General features: G+C 36.2%; 1 protein-coding gene across 11 annotated transcripts in view; it reads left to right on the top strand.

Moving 5' to 3' along the window:
- Positions 1 to 20,532, top strand: part of LOC129725472 (potassium voltage-gated channel protein Shal) — a 520,683-nt gene that overhangs the window by 451,838 nt on the left and 48,313 nt on the right. For 10 of the 11 annotated variants that reach the window (XM_055681351.1, XM_055681350.1, XM_055681348.1 and 7 more), the window contains one exon: positions 13,984 to 14,145. In XM_055681351.1, coding sequence (XP_055537326.1) covers positions 13,984 to 14,145 — 162 coding nt within the window. Of the gene's footprint in view, positions 1 to 13,983; positions 14,146 to 20,532 lie in introns of those variants that run through there. The other variant, XR_008728092.1, reaches the window with a different exon arrangement.

Genomic DNA, 20,532 nt, shown 5'->3' with positions numbered 1-20,532 from the left:
TCAATTGTGATTGCCGGTTGTGGGGCTGGTTGAGGAGCTGGTTGTGGCTCTTCTTCATAAAGTTCTGGGGCTGCGAGATCTGGTGAGATCATTAAGTCGCGCTCGGCCATTATAATAAATTAACTTCGTTTGCTTTGTATTGCGTATAGATTTGTTGTCAGTATTCACTTACACTGCACTTTCACGGTTAGTTGTTAGTTTTGTTTTTTTCACTTTGTGATATTTCAGGTGTCCGCTTACCGCTGGTGGGGGCTCGCACCTCTGAATTAGTATGGTTTTGTTTGTGTTAATCTTAGAAAAATGATTGTGGTTACTTACAGGAAGATTACTGCTTTCATCTCCTGGAGTCTTGGTGTGAAGTGACGGATGGATGGGGTAGGTTTCCAAATGGCGGGATCGGTCCTCTGATATCCGCAAGTCCTTGATGTTCACTCAGGGGTTGTTCTTGCTGGGTGTATCAGTTGTCTGCCATAGACGTGGGCTGTTCCTCTTTGTAGAACTCGGTGACTGTGATACTAGATATTCACTCTGTTAACACTGTTCACTTTGTCTAACCACTTGGCCTTGCGACTGCGCCAATTATGCCGTGATTTATCGCGGGAACTAAAAAAAACTTTATTACTACGATTAACACTTTAATGTCCGATCACTACTGAATTACACACAAGACTGAATTGAAAATTAAATCTAGAAAACTTAAATAAACTAAATCCGCTGACTCGTCGTTCCTCCGGTGGTTCAATTCTGATGCAGCCTTTGTCCGCGTGGTTCGATCGAATCCTGCAGTCGTCATCGATTGTCAACTTATGGTTTCGTTGCTGGTTTGGTTCCTCCGCTTGTTGCTACGGGCCTCAGCTGGGTTTTTGCTGACGTCTCGGCTCCGGGTGCGCCTAGGCCGGTAGGTCGTGGTGTAACGTATATATATATATATATATATATATATATATATATATATATATATATATATATATATATATATATATATATATATATATATATATATATATATATATATATTTATATATATATATATATATATTTTTATATATATATATATATATATATATATATATATATATATATATATATATATATATATATATATATATATATATATATATATATATATATATATATATATATATATATATATATATATATATAATAAAAGAATAGTATTTCAGATGCCTAACAACTTTGCAGAAGGCACTAAAGAGCTAGGATGTCCCTAAGAAGAGCTATACCTGTTCAAAGTTGAGTATGTCGATTTAAATGCAGAAAATCTTGTTTTCTGCCAACATTACCAATGTACCGGCGCCAGTAGGATTCCCATCAGAAATAACCTGTCGTAACGAGTTTATACACTCAGGATCAAAATAACAAATTCAGGTCAATATTCTAGGCGTAGGTAGAATCTACAACGTGTTTCAGAGGTTACTTCTGATGGAGATCTGACTAACGTTAGTACAATGGAAGTGTTGGCAGAAAAAATGATTTGCAACATAAATTTCGACATACTCAACTTTGAACAGCTCTAGTATTTTTTTGGCACACCCTAGCTCTTTAGTGTCTTCGACCAAGTTGTTAGGCATTATTAAAAAACCTACCTTTTGAAGTCATGAAACCTATGGTTTGAGCCACATTGAGCTCTTCAGAAAGGAAAATGAAAAAACGTTGGATTTTCCATACAAATCTCCATATAAATTTGAAATGCAATGCGCCAAGCGGAGACTAAACCAATCGACTTCCCATAAATTTAGGATTGTTCGGGGCTCCAAATAGAACAAAAACACTTGGTTCTGGCTTTCTGCTATCAAGTTTCGTTTGTTCCATATAACGATTCCCCACCCTAATATATATATATATATATATATATATATATATATATATATATATATATATATATATATATATATATATATATATATATATATATATATATATATATATATATATATATATATATATATATATATATATATATATATATATATATATATATATATATATATATATATATATATATATATATATATATATATATATATATATATATATATATATATATATATATGGGAAAAACGTTCTCGTTTGCACTGAAAACAAAATACTCATAAAAGCGATCGCTCAAGGACCAGGCACACTTCTAAACTAATAAAATAATATGAGTTTTTTGATTTCGGTTGACCCGCTGAGTCTCTATCAGGATCACCGCAGGCCTCTGCAAAAAATAGCGTTTCGGGAAAATGGTCATTACTCCAGTAATAATTGGTATACCTCAAAATCAAACATATTTTTTTGTTGTTGATAAATTGCACTTTCACAAAAATATCACTTTGATGCAATGGAAATGGTGCTATGCACTTAAAAATGAATTCAAACTTCCACCATTAATCTCGACCAAAAAGGTATATAACCCCTTAAGGGTGGAATTCGGGAAAAAAAATTCAAGGTTGTCACATATGACGAGGCACTTATTTTTATGTTATCAAATATTAGGCTGACCAAAATTTTCAATGAAATCAGATATCTAACTTCCGTATCTTTGTTTATAAAATTGAAAATTAGTCTGCAATGTGCTACGCTAATTGAGAACAACTTTAAAGGAAAATACTTTTCTATCTTTCAAAATGGCGATTTAGAGTTATTTTACTAAATTTTTAAATGTATGTCTGTTTGTTTCCTATAGACTCAAAAACTACGGAATCGATTGCCGTGAAAGTTGGTACACAGGGATTTTCGAGTTCGGAGAGTGTCACAGACATTCATTAACTTTTATTAATTTTAGAACCGTTTAACCAGTTACCGTCAGGTACGTAGAGGTTCGATAGTAGTAGATTTTATCTATCTTATTGGCTTGGATACGGGACCCCCTTAATAGCGTTTTTGTTTTTGTGTTGCCATGGTTAAATTTGAACTCCTCAACCATAGTCAATCAAAGGCAATCAACTGTTCATCACAAGAATGTGTGAGTTATTATGTACGAGGAGCGATTCTGGTCACCATAATTGTTGACAATATAAAAATAAGCGTCTCAATTTTTTTTCTCTAGGATACTGATATCGCGCTCCAAATCCGAATTACCCCTTAATTCGTCCCCTTAAACGCTGTTCAAAGGTTAACTAGGCATCTCCATTGATTCGACAATGAAAGGGAGCACATGGTTCACTTTCCTGGTAAGTGGATGTGGAATTTGTGGAGACTTCTGACGCACTTGTTCACAAACTAAAGGCACCAAAATTCACAGATACGGTCTAATAGCTATTGTCTTTCATTTTGTCCACTTTGAGCTTCAGGATAGCTTTTTTAGACTTCTTCTTGCAACTAAGTAAAATAGCTCTGAATAGGGTATTTTGATAGATAGAAAAAAAACTTTTCTCTATGAAATCGCACAAAATTAACGAAGCTGTTCAAACTTGAAGTAGTAGAAAAATCTTTATTTGCATCGACAATCTGATACGTGATGACATAAAAATAACTCTATAGAAGAAAGGTTTTCTCTAAAATAGCAGTATCGAGCTCTAGTTTTAAATTACCCTCCGCATTCGTTCCATAGATCGATGTACAAAGGTTAACTTGGCGTCTCCATTGATTCGACAATTAAAGGAAGCGCATCGTTTACATTTGGGGCAAGTGGGTGGGGACTTTGTGGAGACTTTTGACGCACTCGTGTACACACTAGGGGCACCAAAATTTACAAAGACGATTCAATAGCTATAATCTTTCATTCTGTCTAGTTTGAGGATTGGGCCAGCCTTTACAGACTTCTGTTTGCAATTACGTAAAATAGCTTTAAATCAGTTTTTTTGAAAGCTAGAGAAAAACTTTTTGCTATGAAATTGCACAATATTAACGAAGCTACAGCGTTGTAGAAAACAGTAAGGTCGCTTTTTAGGCGTTTTTTTTACGTGGGTTGCTTTCCCCCGTTACTCAAAAACGGTACAAGATATCGACTTCATTTCAATCACGTTTCTCGTTTTAGGCCACGAGTAATCATATATCATTTTTCAAAAAAAAAATCACAATTTTTGGGTGTAAATACTCAAAATTTAAAATATTGAATTTTGTTCTCTAGATTGGCCACTATCATATTCAAACGAGGTTTTAACGTTTTAGGACGGTTTTCTTTGTTATATTTGCAACTAAAAAAAGTTGTTTTTTACGCGGGCCCATGCGAATTTGGAACGCAGCCCCCGCGTAAAAAACGACCTTAGTTTAATCTCTAATTATATCTACAAAGAAACAAAAGTTAGAAAGCTGACATAACATAAAAATAACTTTGTGAAAAAAAGTTTTTCAATAAAAAACTGTTATCGAGTTCTAGATCCAAATTTCCCACCTAATTCATTCCCTAGAACGATGAACAAAGATTAACTTGGCGTCTCCATTGATTCGACTATGAAAGGAAGTTTATGGTATGTGGGTTGGGACTTGGTGGAGACCTCTGATGCGTTTGTGCAAATCTATGATGAAAATGTCTAAGTGCTCAGCTCTTAATTAAAAGTTAATGTTATTAATAGCATTTTTGTAGAACATTTCGACTTTTTAAAAAATTGTTTTCCGAACGTGATTTGTGTAAAATGACTGTTTTTAGGCTACAAAACCATTTATTTTCACTTTTGACGTGGGACTACGTCTTCTTTTTTCCATACTGGTATGCATTCTGTAAAATTGGAAATAAAACTGGCAAAAGTTGTGTCAGATTTCAAACGATAATAACAGCAAAACCACATGATAGATAAAATGCTGAAAAATTTTGTATTACACTAGTTATCATTATTATTTTATTGCAAAGCGGTGAAAATCGATAAAAAGTGTCAAGGACAAATCTACGCGAATAATGACCCAATCACATGCGAGCATTCCTAGCTTAGACGACATGAATAGACACCAACCATTCCCTGTTATATACTCTTTATCGACATTCAAATAAAATTGGCAGAGTCTCCCCGTTCCAATAGGTCAATTTATGTTTGCTTCCATGAACCTAGACTAATTTGATGTCTCGAAGGTAAAGGTTTTTCGAAAAGTTTTAAATAACTCCTTCTCTTGAACAATTTCTAAACCTGCTGTTAGAGTGTAATGAAACCTGATGTCTTGAAAGAAAACATGCTGGTAAAAGCAACAGTACCGTAGAGTATTATGTGGAGCAGAGCGCCACTAGTTTCTCATCGTCTATCATTGCAGTGGGCACGAATTCTATTTGCGTGCAATCAAAACTGCAATGCTGCTGGTGATGGCTTTCAATTACATGTGAAAACACCAATATCTCAGCCCCGATAAGATATCAAGGATCTTTTTACATGTAAATTTTCGTTCTGGATCAAAATTTTTTTTTATATTTGTTTTGAAGGGTTTTAAGTAAAAATAATGAGAAACATTCACTTTTCAGTTATGCTTAATGGGCTCTGTGAGTCAAGTAATTGAATGCGATGATGAACTAAACAATGCAAAATATTCAAAAACAACCCCACAAAAATGAAAAAAAAATATGGGAAAATGTGGGAATCGAACAGAATAGAAAAAATGCAAAAAAGTGGTTTGTTGCTTGAAAAAGTATTTTTTTTTAAACTACCTTTGGGCAACCTGAAAACAAATTTTTAGAAAGTCGAAATGCTCTTCAAAAATGCTATAAATATTATTATCTTTCAATGTAATGTAATGTCGTTTTTTACGCGGGGGATGCGTTCCAAATTCGCATGGGCCCGCGTAAAAAACGACTTTTTTGAGTTGCAAATATAACAAAGAAAACCGTCCTAAAACGTTGAAATCTCGTTTGAATATGATAGTGGCCAATCTAGAGACCAAAATTCAATACTTTAAATTTTGAGTATTTACACCAAAAATTGTGATTTTTTTTTTGAAAACTGATATATGATTACTCGTGGCCTAAAACGGGAAACGTGATTGAAATTAAGTCGATATCTTGAACCGTTTTTGAGTAATGGGGGAAAGCAACCCGCGTAAAAAAACGCCTAAAAAGCGACCTTACTGTTTTCTACAACGCTGTAGCTTCGTTAATATTGTGCAATTTCATAGCAAAAAGTTTTTTTCTAGCTTTAAAAATAAATGATTTAAAGCTATTTTACGTAATTGCAAACAGAAGTCTGTAAAGGCTGGCCAAATCCTCAAACTAGACAGAATGAAAGATTATAGCTATTGAATCGTCTTTGTAAATTTTGGTGCCCCTAGTGTGTACACGAGTGCGTCAAAAGTCTCCACAAAGTCCCCACCCACTTGCCCCAAATGTAAACGATGCGCTTCCTTTAGTTGTCGAATCAATGGAGACGCCAAGTTAACCTTTGTACATCGATCTATGGAACGAATGCGGAGGGTAATTTAAAACTAGAGCTCGATACTGCTATTTTAGAGAAAATCTTTCTTCAATAGAGTTATTTTTATGTCATCACGTATCAGGTTGTCGATGCAAATAAAGATTTTTCTACTACTTCAAGTTTGAACAGCTTCGTTAATTTTGTGCAATTTCATAGAAAAAAGTTTTTTTTCTATCTATCAAAATACCCTATTCAGAGCTATTTTACTTAGTTGCAAGAAGAAGTCTAAAAAAGCTATCCTGAAGCTCAAAGTGGACAGAATGAAAGACAATAGCTATTAGACCGTATCTGTGAATTTTGGTGCCTTCAGTGTGTGAACAAGTGCGTCAGAAGTCTCCACAAATTCCACATCCACTTACCAGGAAAGTGAACCATGTGCCCCCTTCATTGTCGAATCAATGGAGATGCCTAGTTAACCTTTGAACAGCGTTTAAGGGGACGAATTAAGGGGTAATTCGGATTTGGAGCTCGATATCAGTATCCTAGAGAAAAAAAATTGAGACGCTTATTTTTATATTGTCAACAATTATGGTGACCAGAATCGCTCCTCGTACATAAGAACTCACACATTCTTGTGATGAACAGTTGATTGACTTGGATTGACTTTGGTTGAGGAGTTCAAATTTAACCATGGCAACACAAAAACAAAAACGCTATTAAGGGGGTCCCGTATCCAAGCCAATAAGATAGATAAAATCTACTACTATCGAACCTCTACGTACCTGACGGTAACTGGTTAAACGGTTCTAAAATTAATAAAAGTTAATGAATGTCTGTGACACTCTCCGTACTCGAAAATCCCTGTGTACCAATTTTCACGGCAATCGATTCCGTAGTTTTTGAGTCTATAGGAAACAAACAGACATACATTTAAAAATTTAGTAAAATAACTCTAAATCGGCATTTTGAAAGATAGAAAAGTATTTTCCTTTAAAGTTGTTCTCAATTAGCGTAGCTACAACATTGCAGACTAATTTTCAATTTTATAAACAAAGATACGGAAGTTAGATATCTGATTTCATTGAAAATTTTGGTCAGCCTAATATTTGACAACCTTGAATTTTCTTTCCCGAATTCCACCCTTAAGGGGTTATATACCTTTTTGGTCGAGATAAATAAGGGAAGTTTGAATTCATTTTTAAGTGCATAGCACCATTTTCATTGCATCAAAGTGATATTTTTCTGATATAAATATATAAATATGTTTGATTTTGAGGTATACCAATTATTACTGGAGTAATGGCCATTTCCCCGAAACGCTATTTTTTTCAGAGGCCTGCGGTGATCCTGATAGAGACTCAGCGGGTCAACCGAAATCAAAAAACTCATATTATTTCATTAGTTTAGAAGTGTGCCGGTTTAAATTGCATTAAAACTTTTTTTGCGGCAAAATGTAGCTGTATGTTTCAAAAAGCGATCGTTCAAGGACCGGTGAATTTACTAACGAAAACTAAAAAAGAAAAAGATGAAGGAAATCGGTTCAGTTATTTTCCCGCAATCAGGATCACGGCAAAGTCATTTTTCGAATAATGCTATACCGAGATAATCGCGTGTAAAGTTTCAAGTTTAGCTTATGCGGCCGTGGCGAGGCGCACTGCGAATCGCTCTAACTTTCTTCCTATTGCTCAGATCTTTATGAAAATTTGTGAATATGTTCTCAAGATGTTGTACTTGAAGATAATGCAATAAAATTTCTCTTGGTTTTTTGAAAACTAAAAAGGTATATAACCCCTTGGTTCATTCCATAGAACTTGACGTCTCCATTGATTCGACAATGAAAGGGAGCGCATAGTTCATGTCCAAGGTAAGTGGATGGGGAATTGGTGGGGACTTCTGGCGCACTTGTGCACACACTAAAAAAAATCTGGTTATTTATACACAGACTTCGCAGCCAACTGTCAGTGTACAGAACAATTGCGGGGCTAGCGCTACGATCCTTCTGTCATCAACAGTCTCTCCCGAGCCGTGATTTAAACATACGACGACTGGCTTGTAATGCCAGCATCGTACCTCGAGATTAGTTAGGAGGTTGTGCACACATTATGGGGCTCCAAAATTCACAGAGACATTTTAATAGCTATAATCTTTCATTTTTTCAGGCCCTAGTGGTCCGCATTACGAGTATTCTTCTTGCGATAAAGTAAAATAGCTCTAAATCGGCTATTTTGAAAGATAGATTTTTTTCTTGTTCAAAATAAATTATATCTACAAAGATTCGAGGTTTAGGTATCTGGTTTTAATAAAACTGTTGGTCACCCTAATATATGTCGACTATGTAACAACTTTGTAGAAGAAATTTTTTCTCTAGGATACTGCTATAGAGCTCCAGATTTCAATTTCCCACTAAAGTCATTCCCTAGAATGCTGCACAAAGGTTAACTTGGCGTCTCCATTGATTCGACAATAAAAGGGGGCGCATGGTTTACTTTCGAGGTTAGTGGATGCGGATTTGGTGATATTTTTCGACGCACTTTTGCGTACAATAGAAGCACCAAAACTCACAGAAATGCTGTAACAGGTTTTAGCACTAGGGCCGCATATTTTTCTCTTTTGACGACCAATGTGAACAACAAGACGGTCGCAGTGGTTTTCTTAGTCCAATGTCATTCAGATATACAAAAAAAAAGTTTATAGCTTTGTAGCCGTTCTTTTGAATTTTGGTGTAGGTCAAGTCAGAAGTTGCTGAAGTCTTTAAAAGTCTTCAAAGACTTAAATGAAGTTTCCCTGTAAACAAACGGAGAAGCGATGAACCCAGCGAGCAGTTACTTTGCCGCCTTCTAACGCACTTCTATCTTTGTCAGGGGCACCAAAGCGCACCACAATGGTTAAAAAGCTATAATCTGTCATTTATTTCCAGTTTGAGCTCTTGGATAATTATTTTTCGCATTTGTCGACTAGCCTAATCGTTGAATATATTTGTATTTCATAACATAACATGCTGTTATTTTGTTTATTCACGAATATTGAATTGCTGCTGGTAGTTGTTTGTTTTCTGAAGTTCAACTTCCTTGTGTTTTTTGTTTTGCTTCCTCGCGAATTCATATTTTACACTGCAATCATTTAATCTCATATAGGTTTTTGGAAGAATCCAAATATGATGTTTTTAACAACTTTTTTTGAGATACTGATGGGACATACTAAAATTACATAGAATTTTCTCATCAGTAAAACTTCCCCTTTCCTGCTGTAAATTTGACCAACAAAACGCAGAACTATATTTCACTCTGCCGTTTTAAGAAAAACATCCAAAAATACAATCTGTGACATATAAAAATAAATTATGCCTAAAAAAATCACCGTTTTAACGAGGGCCGCTCTAATTTCCGTTTTTATATTTTTTCTTCAGAAAAATTAATCGGATCGTCATAAAAAAAAAAACGCTGGGTCTCTCACCTCACCTGAACAAAATTGTCACGAAACGATAATATCCTTCCTCTCCCCATATACTTTACGTAATTTGAGAATGCTCTTTAAATTTGTATGAGATAATTTTTCGCTTATGCCCGCCAAGTGCAAGTGTTTTGACTAGAAGAAGAAGACGAAGTCTTTCTGAGTACTGACTTATTTTTCGGTTATATTTTTAGTGCTGAAAATATTTATTTTCAAAAATAGCATTTATTTTGAGCACGAATTTTCTGTTCAAATAAATTTGAGTAAAGCGGAACATCCACTTCCAGAACTTTTCATACCGTTAAGTCCAAAAAAAGAAAGCAAGAAAGCAAGTTTTGTACGCATCGTTTTCACAGACGCGGAATCGCATCACGAGATAATTGATATGATTAACTTTATTAAACATTATTATGTTTCAAATGTAAACCTATAGGTAACTCAGTGCGAGAGGTTTTTCCCTTCGTTCTCTGGCTACCGTCTACCAAGCTGTAGTTTTCTGGCCTTGGGTTTCTCTCGGCCTATTTTATTTTTCGAACCGCAAGTGAGTTGGTTATTCTTACTGAGAGCGCTAGAACATGTGTTCTAACATGAGCGCTAAGACCCGCGCGTGAGTATGAACGACACTACCGTTTGTCGAGTTCTTTTGTTTATAACCAATTCAATGTCTCGGTGGTTTTTTGGCTAGCCGGAATGCAGAGTGCTTTGCCAACGTTTGCATAGTAGTACCGTTCGCGGTCTTACTTCAAGATCCTTCATGTTTTCTCTACTAATTTTTCTTGTTTTAGGTGACGACGGCTGACGGCCGTGTCCCGGTTTGCGTTCTGCCTGTTTTCATTAAATATAGCAGAGGGCTTACTTTCTTCCAGGCTAAGTTAAAAAAGTACCTGCTAATACTTTGTGACGGAACATTGGGTATTCTGCGCGAGATGTGACATCTCATGAGTATCAAAGGATGTTGGTATACCTGATATTTTGAAAAACATCCAAACCTGAATACAATAACCATTGCTGTACAAAAATCGGCCAAGTTTTGACTGAGTTGTGATATTTATTTGAAAGAACAGATATTTTAGCTATAATTGCACTATCATTTTTGGATTGTCCGTTAACGTTCATAATTATTCTATTATAACTATGACAAATATATTTAAACTAAGATGCAAATAAAGATAACAGTGCTCATAATCAAGCAAGCATGCAAAGCAAGCATGCAAGCAAATCAAGGATGTCTAAAAAATAACCAGATTGGAAATACTTACTCAGTCCTCTACCTTTGTATGCCTATTTTTCATCTTTCCAAAATAGCCAGGATATAAAAAAACGGTTGAAAAATGACGAAGTAAAAAATCAAGATTTGCTCACAAGGTCCAAAAACGGAGTGTTGATTTCAAATTTTAGGGGTTTTTGAAAAACTCGCAAGTAACACTCGACTAGAGCTGTAACCTACTCTAGGTCATATGAGACCTTCTTGCATTTTTCTCATCTGTAACACCGTAAAAAACTGTCTAGAATAATTATGCCATTGAAGCTAAAAATTTTGTTCTTCACCTAAATATCAACCGATTTGCATACAACAACTTACATTTGATTCATAATTGAATTTAATTTCAAAGAATCAGTGAAATTGTTGTATTTTTCTTACAAAACTAAAAAAGAAATTTTAAATTTAATTTAAAAAAACGTGTAAAGATATTAAATTTAGATTCAAACTCAAACAGCTCAACATGTTTCAGTGAAATTAGTGCAAACCTGTAGATATTTTGAAAGCTCTATCTTGTCCCTTTCCAAAACTGCTAAAACATCTAAAATTTGTTTAGAAATGACCGAGTCAGAAAAACACTGTATGCGCGTATTTTGACCATAACTTCAAAAATTTTCGGGGTTTGTGGAAATCTTCTAGTATGAGCAAATGTTACACTCAACAAGACCTACAACCTACCCTAGGTCACATCAGATGTTCTAAATCACTGATGCACAATGGAATTACATGCGAATTATAGGTTGCGATTTATGGGTCTTGACAAACTCGATGGAGACGCTAGGATTGTAAACATTCATGCGTCCCCTTAGCAGCAGAGTTGATGGATGATGCCCTTTGTTTTTACTGATTGACTCAAATGTACGTTTGTATCGTTCATTCAGAAATAGTTTTTATTTTTCTGGTTTTGTTAATCATTTCGTTTTTCAATGAATCAATAGTTAGTACATAAATAATGTCCTGTTTCGAAATTAAAATATATTAAGTTATTATTTTGGTTAACTTGAAACAAATTAATAAATTGGCATGTCAAATATACTTAAAAGCATGCAGATTTTTTTCCGTCGCATTTTTTTCATTACATTTAAATGGATCTGAGGTAACTCACACAATCCCGGTTTTTCTTGATTATAATTTTTTAATAATAAAATAATATAAATATATTTGGCAAATGATGAACTCATAAAAATAACGAAACTAAATTTAAAATGTTCAAAGTACAGCCACACCATAGTTAATAACATCTTATCATTACTTATTATAAAATGCATCTTTTTCGATCATTTTTTTTAGGATTCGATATTTTCAAGCCGATTATAATATTTTCTTTACTTTATTGCGTATTGCGATGGCAGTAGCGATATTTGACTTTGGATCTTTTCGGTCAGATCAGTCATATTACAGTGCGATTTCCATGGAAATGACATTACATAGTTTGTTATGATTTTGATGCTTACACTTGTAGAGCAATTTTCGACCAGAGAAAAAGTTTTATTTCGTTGAAACGTCGAGCCGAATGAAGAAGTTACCAGATTGAGTGGTTATTTGTTCCTTAGAGGAGTCGAGTGATGGAAATTTTTCCAGCCGTCAGTAATAACGACTATGTTCTGTGGAATTTGATATGTGGAGTGGGAATCTGTGGAGTTTTACAAAGAAGGCGATTCGAATGAAAATGATAGATGGTTTAAAGAAACAGCTATGGACTAAGCTTTGAAGGTTGATCCACTCTAAGATCCTTAACAAGACAACCACAAAATGTCATTTACTCCATATGTTGTGGCAGCGAAGCTGAATAAGCTAATCAACCTGAAAAGCAGCCAATAATTGTTCCACCACAATAAAGAAAGCGTGGCAATTGTCCTATGTAAACGAGAAGAAAATCCGAATTCAAACAAAATAAATACAAATTACTCTACTGTGTTTCGAATCATTCAAACATTTTAATCTCATTTATTCTTAATTTTTCAATAAAATTCAACAAAAATACTAGTTTGTCCCATATGTTTTCAATTTTTCCATGGGTTAGAAATAAAAATAAAAAATCCATAAGGGTTAAAAAAAAAACCTTCAACGTAAGATTAAGCGAATTTTCCCAAAGCAGGTTTACGGTTAAGTATCATATTCATAAAATAACATAACATTGTATGAATAAAAACAACGGGTTGTAATGTAACGCTTTCATACAAACAAACTTGAGATTTTATTCTACCGCGTCAGCAGCAGAAAGGTGATAATAAGCAAAATGCAACAATGACACTGTTTCCATTTAGACTACAATACCGAGCGCCTCTATTGCACTGCGAATCTAGAAAAATAAGGTTGCACACATGTATTACAGCAAGAATTTAAAATAAGATACATTCGCAAAATGGGATAGCAATCACTCGTGTTGTGCTTTTCATTCAGTTTTCATTTCTAAATAACAAGGTCGTGCTTTTCTGTGCAGCAATCATGATGCAATCATGATGTTGCAGTTCCAAGCAGAGGACAAAGCACTGTCCTCCAGCATTTGTCTTTCCAGCTGGGGTAGAATGATGGGACCCAGAATATACCGAAGCATCTCAGCTCACATGCCGAGCTTCGGCACGGTACAGAGAATGCTTTTCTAAAAATATGCCACCGTGTTATAAACCTTTATAAAGAAGAAGAATTTAAGCAGTAATTTTCATTCTTGTGAACCATAAACCGATGTTTCCGACAACACTGGCAATCCGGCATTTGGACAGCCAAGAGAGCATTTTCAATTGAAATTAAAAAGTGAACACCGTATCTCGCTTATCTGTACTCTTGTTTGCTCACAGCCACTTCTTGTCTAAACATTCTGATGTGTAACTTTCTTCTTTCTCACGTACATTGCTAGTCGCTTCTGTATCAACTAACAGCTTCTCACCAAAAAAATATATATTCTAGAGAATAAATATTAAAACGAGCTTTCACTTTGGCTAAAAGATCCATTTTTTTATTTCACCACATTTTTAAAACCCAACGCATCACCACCAGGACCGGGAGTTTGTCGAGCTAGAGACGCAGTACAACGGCCAAACGAAACGGCCCGGATCTCCGTCTCCGATGGCCAGTCCTTCACACTCAGCCAACACTGCGACCGGCGCCACCGGGCTAATACAGTCCTGCTGTGGACGGTGCTGTTCCCAGCGGTATCAGGTAAACCATGCAATCCTTTAGAACCCTACATGTTCACCCATCTACTGACTGTCCAGGCTGACACGAAGCGCCATCCTGTAACCTCTATCAATTGTGATGAGAAATAACTAACCCCATACCGATACAACATGGATCCTGTTTTTTCCCTTCATAGACACACACAGATCACATGGCCTGCCAGTGAAAAAAAAACAAAAAAAAAACATTCCCACACATACACATACATTGAAGGTCTGCAATTCGTGCACTGGTTCGTTTGGTAACAATTGGGGGATATTACAAAGGGACCAAGTGCACCGAAACTGAAAATTAATTACCTCTCCATTGTGGTACAATTCTAAAGCCGTGCAAAAAAAAATAACGATCGCTAGCTGAAAAATCTGTTTCGGCTTAACCCACACGAGAACTTTGGCGAAGGGTAAAAAGGCTGGACAAATAAATTTCCACCATTCGTGTTTTCAGCCTTGCGGTTTCCACACCCCGTTCTAATGAGTTACAGGCAGATTCCGAAATCAGAAGTTCACCGACGACGGTGTCAAGCGAAAGGCTGACCGAGCGTCGAAAGGTGCTCCAATCCGGAGGAAAAAAAACACCTTCGGCAGATCGGTGATTTTGTTTACCTCTCCTGCCAGGAGAACATAAATTATTACGCCACCTGCCGAAGGCTAGTTGATTTATCCGACAAGAAGGAATGATTGCGGCTCAGACCATCTTACACCCTCTTTCGGACTGTAAACATTCGTCTTCGCGTTCGTTGTTTTCCTGTGTTTGTGTGTGTGAGTGAGAGAGAATGCGTGTATCTTCTGATGAGATCGCAGTTCGTCAATTACTAGTACTCAGCACAAATTGTAACAAACCACAGCAAGGTCTGACAATCAAGCTCACCTCAGTTATGTTTAGGAGATTCGATAAAATAACTGGACCGTAAAATTAGCCAACAAACCCATCAGTATTCAGCGAGGTTTTAGTGTTTAATTAACCTCTTCACTAGAGTCAATTCAATTCGACATCGTACCATTGGGAAAAGCCTGATTTTGTGTGGTCGATCTAGCATCGAATCAATAAAATAGGATACTCTTCAGATTATGGGGAATAAATCTCACTAGTTGATATCGTATTGGTCGGATTAATATCAGAATCAATAAATTTTAACATTTGCTAGCGAGGAAATTGGCATGTGCGAAACGCTCTACGGAACAATGAAGGTAATCTCCATCAAATCGCCTTTAAATCCGACTACCCCCTTTGGTCGGACACCGAATTTATTGCTGATCCGTAGCTTACATCGAACGTAGATTTGGCTACAAACCAAAATCCGAAATCCGTTAAGTTCTTGACTGTTACTTGTTACCACTGGTGGCAAGTACGACAGCCAATCCAATCACTGCGGTGAACCGAGCATGTAGCAGTAGACAAATGGAAACAAAAAACAAATCCTGGTTTCCATTTCAGTTACGTTACGAGCCCTGCTCATCGTCTAACCTCGATCATAGCTTTACTTTTACCATGGCGTGAGGGGGCCAACCATCCGCACCGACCAACGGGGAAAAGTAATAAAAGCATCCTTTTTCACTGTCGCTCTTTCTATTCCTACTCGACTACTGGTCGGTTAGTTTCAATTGGCGTTTGTCATGTTCTTTATAACTTCGCAAACAGTTGGACGACAAACAGCACACTCGAGATGAAAGTCATTTCACTGTACCTATATGTCTACTAGAGCCCTTGGCCATGTTCTTTGCCCAGAGGCAGAGAAAATATTCTCAATTTAAATAAATTGAAATTTTTATTGGAAAATGTTGATGTATCATCAAAACTGAAACTACTTTTTGCGATTTCAGAACTTTTCTGCTAGGTTTTATGATCAATTTTTGGTGTGAAAAGTCCTCTAGGTTGCGAAAGCACATAAAATGCTATGAATTGAAGAACATGTACGTATTGCGAAATATCAAAGATGACTAGAACAAGATACCTGACTTCCAGTTTTTTCATACATTTTGCCCACGACAGCTTTACAACGGCTAGTACTGCCATCTGATTACTTAAATGCGCATAAAATTGGTTATTAGATGGCAGCACCATATAAGGTTATTGAAAATTAGATGGCAGAATCATACAAGGGTATTGAAAAAAAAGCTTCACCTTTAGCCACCTTGCCGTCATCATCAAATTACCAGTATACAAGTTAGTTCGAATTTCGTTCATGCGCAGCGACAATCATGTCCGCTGGATACTGCAAGAGTCAGGAATCTTGTTGAAGTCATCTTTGGAATTATTCAATCATTTGTCTTGGTGTGAAAATATGGCCAAGTGCTGCAACTGAGATTTGTCTTCAGCGCTGTGGATAAGATACATGTTTTCGATTTATTGAAAGATGTTTTACATAAAAGCAATACCCTAAATGTAGCGTAGTTTAGATTTCAGTTTGGTGCGGTTGGAAAATTGGAATCTTCGCGAAATTGAAAATTTCGATGATTTCATTTTCCATCCTAAAAGAATACTGAGGAAAAAAAACCATTCTTACATGTTTTACACAGAAATGCGAAATTGCGTAATACTCATATTGATATCATGATAAAATAGGCAAATATAACCAACTGTTTCTTTTATCACCTTATAAGGATATTAGGGTGGCAATTAAAATCGAAGTTTCGAATTTCGTTCAGAAATCGACAATTTCATGAACTACTACCTGTGCTTTTTAACATCCGTATTTTTCGTGAAACATTGACCACTTTAAGGCACGTGTCCCTAAAGTCCGATTGACCTGAAATTTTGCATGAGTACTCTTTTCGACAAGACGAAACTTTTGAGCCCTATTTCGAAGGTCAAATTTTTTTCATATATTTTAGGGGTGCCAAGCTCAAAAATTTTCACAGTCGAAACTTTCGAAAAAAAATTTTTTTCGAAATAACACCAGATTTCGGCGCTTCATGCATTTCTAACACTTTTGGCATCGAAATAAAATTATATATTAACAATTTCAGCTACAGTGCTTTTTTATATCGATATTTTTCGTGAAACTTTGACCGCTTTGAGACACATGTTCTCAAAGTCCGGTTGAGCTAAAGCTTTTTTCGAGATTACGAAACTTTTGAACGATATTCGAAGAGTCATGTTTTCACAGAAGTTTTCTGCATTGAATCATTTTGCTCAATGTTTTTCTCAAAATTGTGTCTTTACTACTCGCTCTTGAACATTTTTTACATTAAAAATATTCGAATATCATTTTAATGAGTAACATAACATAACAAAATATATGCGTATTTTTTAAATCAAAAATAGCGAAAATCATGATGAAAACAAACGGTTCTTCCCCGATCTTCAAAATAAAGTTTTTCATTAAGAAATTCCACATAAACTTAATCTAATCGAGTCTATTCGATTTGTCTTTCGACGCGGAATTTCACAATACACTATTTGAAAAATGAAAATTTGCCTTTTAGAAATTCCAAGCGAAATCGTCCTGAAAGTGCTAAAATCTGGTACAAAGAGTTTTGATTCTGATGAAACTTCGTATGTGTTTTCTACTAAAGGACATGACTTTTTCAGATGTATTGAGACCATTCTGATTCGAAGCTTATTCATGAAAGAAAAAAATCAGCAACTAAGTTCTTTCTATTTGTCAACAAATGGCACCAGCAGTAAGTGCTGATCGATTTGGACGCATTCAAAACGCAATGAACCAAGCTGAGACGTCAGGTAAACAAAGTGGTTAGTGGTTTTATTGTGGCGTTGGATACTTTCAGTTGTGTTAAAATGACTGATCGTTAAAATCGTTAAAATGAATAATCGTCATTTGTGGGGAGTGTTACTTTCCTCATTTCACTCAGAGGCTGAAGCGCATCAAGAGTTGAAAAAGGTTTACGGAAATGTTGCTTTAGTGAAACAACGTGAAGAGAGGCCAAGAATCTTTGAATTGGAAGAATAACTCGCTAAGGACTCATGCCAAATGCAGAAACAGCTTGTTTCAGTATTTGGAGTCTCGGAAACAACTCAAAAAAGTGAATTTGGGTTCCTTATGATTTGAAGTCAAAAGAGATTGGGCGCCGTGTTTTCGCCTGTAATAATTTGAATTTCTCCAGCGACAAAAAAGGAATGGGCTTTCTGAATCGCATCGTGACAGTTGACGAAAATTGGATTTATTACAGCAACCAAAAAAAAAATCATATAAACTACCAGTATTGACTTCAATTGATGCGATTAGGACGAGCACTGCGCGAAAACTGGTCACAATACTAGCGGATGTACCAAAAACTGATCCTATTGCATGACAACGCTCGGCCACATACTGACAAAGTCATTAAAATTTAAATAGAAACGCAAAAACCAGAAGCTCTCCTCACCCGCTTTATTTCTTAAATTTTAATATTTATTTATAACTATTAATTCCGTTCGATGGCACATGGTCTGTCTGATCAGCAGTTCTGCTTATATTAAGACAGCTAAAAGTGGCTTGATTCGTGGATAGCATCAAAAGACGAACACTTTCATCGTAAGTTGGAATGAAGTTGTAAGTAGCTATGGGCAATATTTTGATATTACATGGTTATTTAAAAAAAAACATAATAGGTGATATATTTGAAGAAATTTATCACAAAAGCATTGATGTCTACTAAAATGTTATCTATGGACGAATCGCAAAAAATTAAATTCTAATTTACTACCTCTTGTCAATGAATCAAAAAATGTTAACTAAATTTGCTAGAAATGGTGTAAAATATTATCCAATAAATTTATGTTATTCCGAATCTTTGAAGGTGACGTCCATAAATTACGTAGCCCCAAAAGGAACCAAAAAAACTTGGTTCTGGAAAATCGATCACTTTTTCCCACCCTAATACAGGGTGACAAAAAAGTCCGGTCACACAGGAAAATCTCAATATTTCAAAGAAAAAGAAGAAAATCTGACTCTGGCTTTCATAGCTTTATTCAGTAACTAATAAAGATACTTCACAGACGATATCTCGGAATTACAACACCTTTCTCTGATCGAACCAGCTTCAGACGTCTCGGAAAGTCGTCGCAAGCGGCGCGCACGTGCTCCATCGGCATCTCGTCCCAGATTTTCGTGATAACTCGCTTGAATTGCTCCAAATTTGTTATTTTATAGTCGTTCAGCTTCGACATCATGTATCCCCACACGAAATAATCCAGTTGATTCAGATCCGGAAACGACGGAGGCCATTCATTCTTTGAAATGAAATCGGTCAAGTTTTCCTCACACCACGCCTGAACAACCTTTGCGGTGTGGGATGGGGCGCCATCTTGCTGGAAGCAGTAGTAATCGTCTTCAAACAATAGTTCAGCTTCAGGCAGGACATTTTTATTCAAAACCATGTCCAGGTAGTACGCTGCGTTGATTTTGACCCCTTTATCGATTAAAATAAGAGGCAGTTTACCTCTCTTGCAAATGTCTCCCAAAACCATCACTGACGTCTTACTTTGGAACCGGGAAACGTTCAGCTTGTCCGCAGGAGCTTGCTGGAGGCTCACACTCCAAACTCGATCATTTTGGCGATTGACTGTTTGCTCCAAAACGAACAGCTTCTCGTCCGAAAAAATAATCTCGTCATCTGCGCGCCAACCGAGCAACTCCCGCGACCTTTGGTACCTCTTGTCCTTTGTAGCTTTGGTAACCCCATGAACCACCTGTTTTTTGTACGGTGTAAGTTTTAAATCCTTGCGCAGAAGCAGGCGGATTGATTCTCGGTTCCTGGCCAGCTTCCGTGCAGATTGGGCGGGATTCCGGCGAATCCGGTCTCGTATAATCTTTTTCAGCCTTGGAGTTCTCACAGACCTTTGTCGTCCAGATCGTGCCTTGTCCTCGGTGCCTCCGGTCTCTAGGTACCGATTTATGTACCCTTTCACATATTCAGCGATAACAGCTGCTCTTAACTCTGCCATGGCTCACAAATCAATGTAAACAAACTGTACAGAAACGAAACTCTGCCACTTTGGGCAGCAAAGTTAACCCTTCCATTTGACATATAGATGGCACCAGAGAGATGCAACGTGTAGGCTACAGGCGACCCCAAAAAAGTGTGACCGAACTTGTTTGTCACCGTGTATATTTCGCTCACTGGGGAAAAATATAGAAAATGGTGTTTATGTAGTGATTGTTTCCAAGGCTTAAGCCCTGGCAATAACGTACCAAATTTTCAGAGGTATAACTGGAATACTTTACACCGATGTATGGTTTAAATTAAATTTATTAAATCAATCAATCGATCTGCCCCCCACGCAGATTGCTGTTGATCTGATTGGCCGAGCATTAAGCTCGCTTTCCCTAGCAAAGTCGACAGAATATTACACCTAGTTAACTATAAATGCATTCTTTGGACTCCACATGGTTGAAACCTCGTTGATATAATAAATAAATAAATAAAT

The sequence above is a fragment of the Wyeomyia smithii genome, chromosome 2 (assembly GCF_029784165.1).
Source record: "Wyeomyia smithii strain HCP4-BCI-WySm-NY-G18 chromosome 2, ASM2978416v1, whole genome shotgun sequence".
NCBI classification, from domain to species: domain Eukaryota; kingdom Metazoa; phylum Arthropoda; class Insecta; order Diptera; family Culicidae; genus Wyeomyia; species Wyeomyia smithii.
This window is presented reverse-complemented; position numbering and strand designations above follow the sequence as displayed.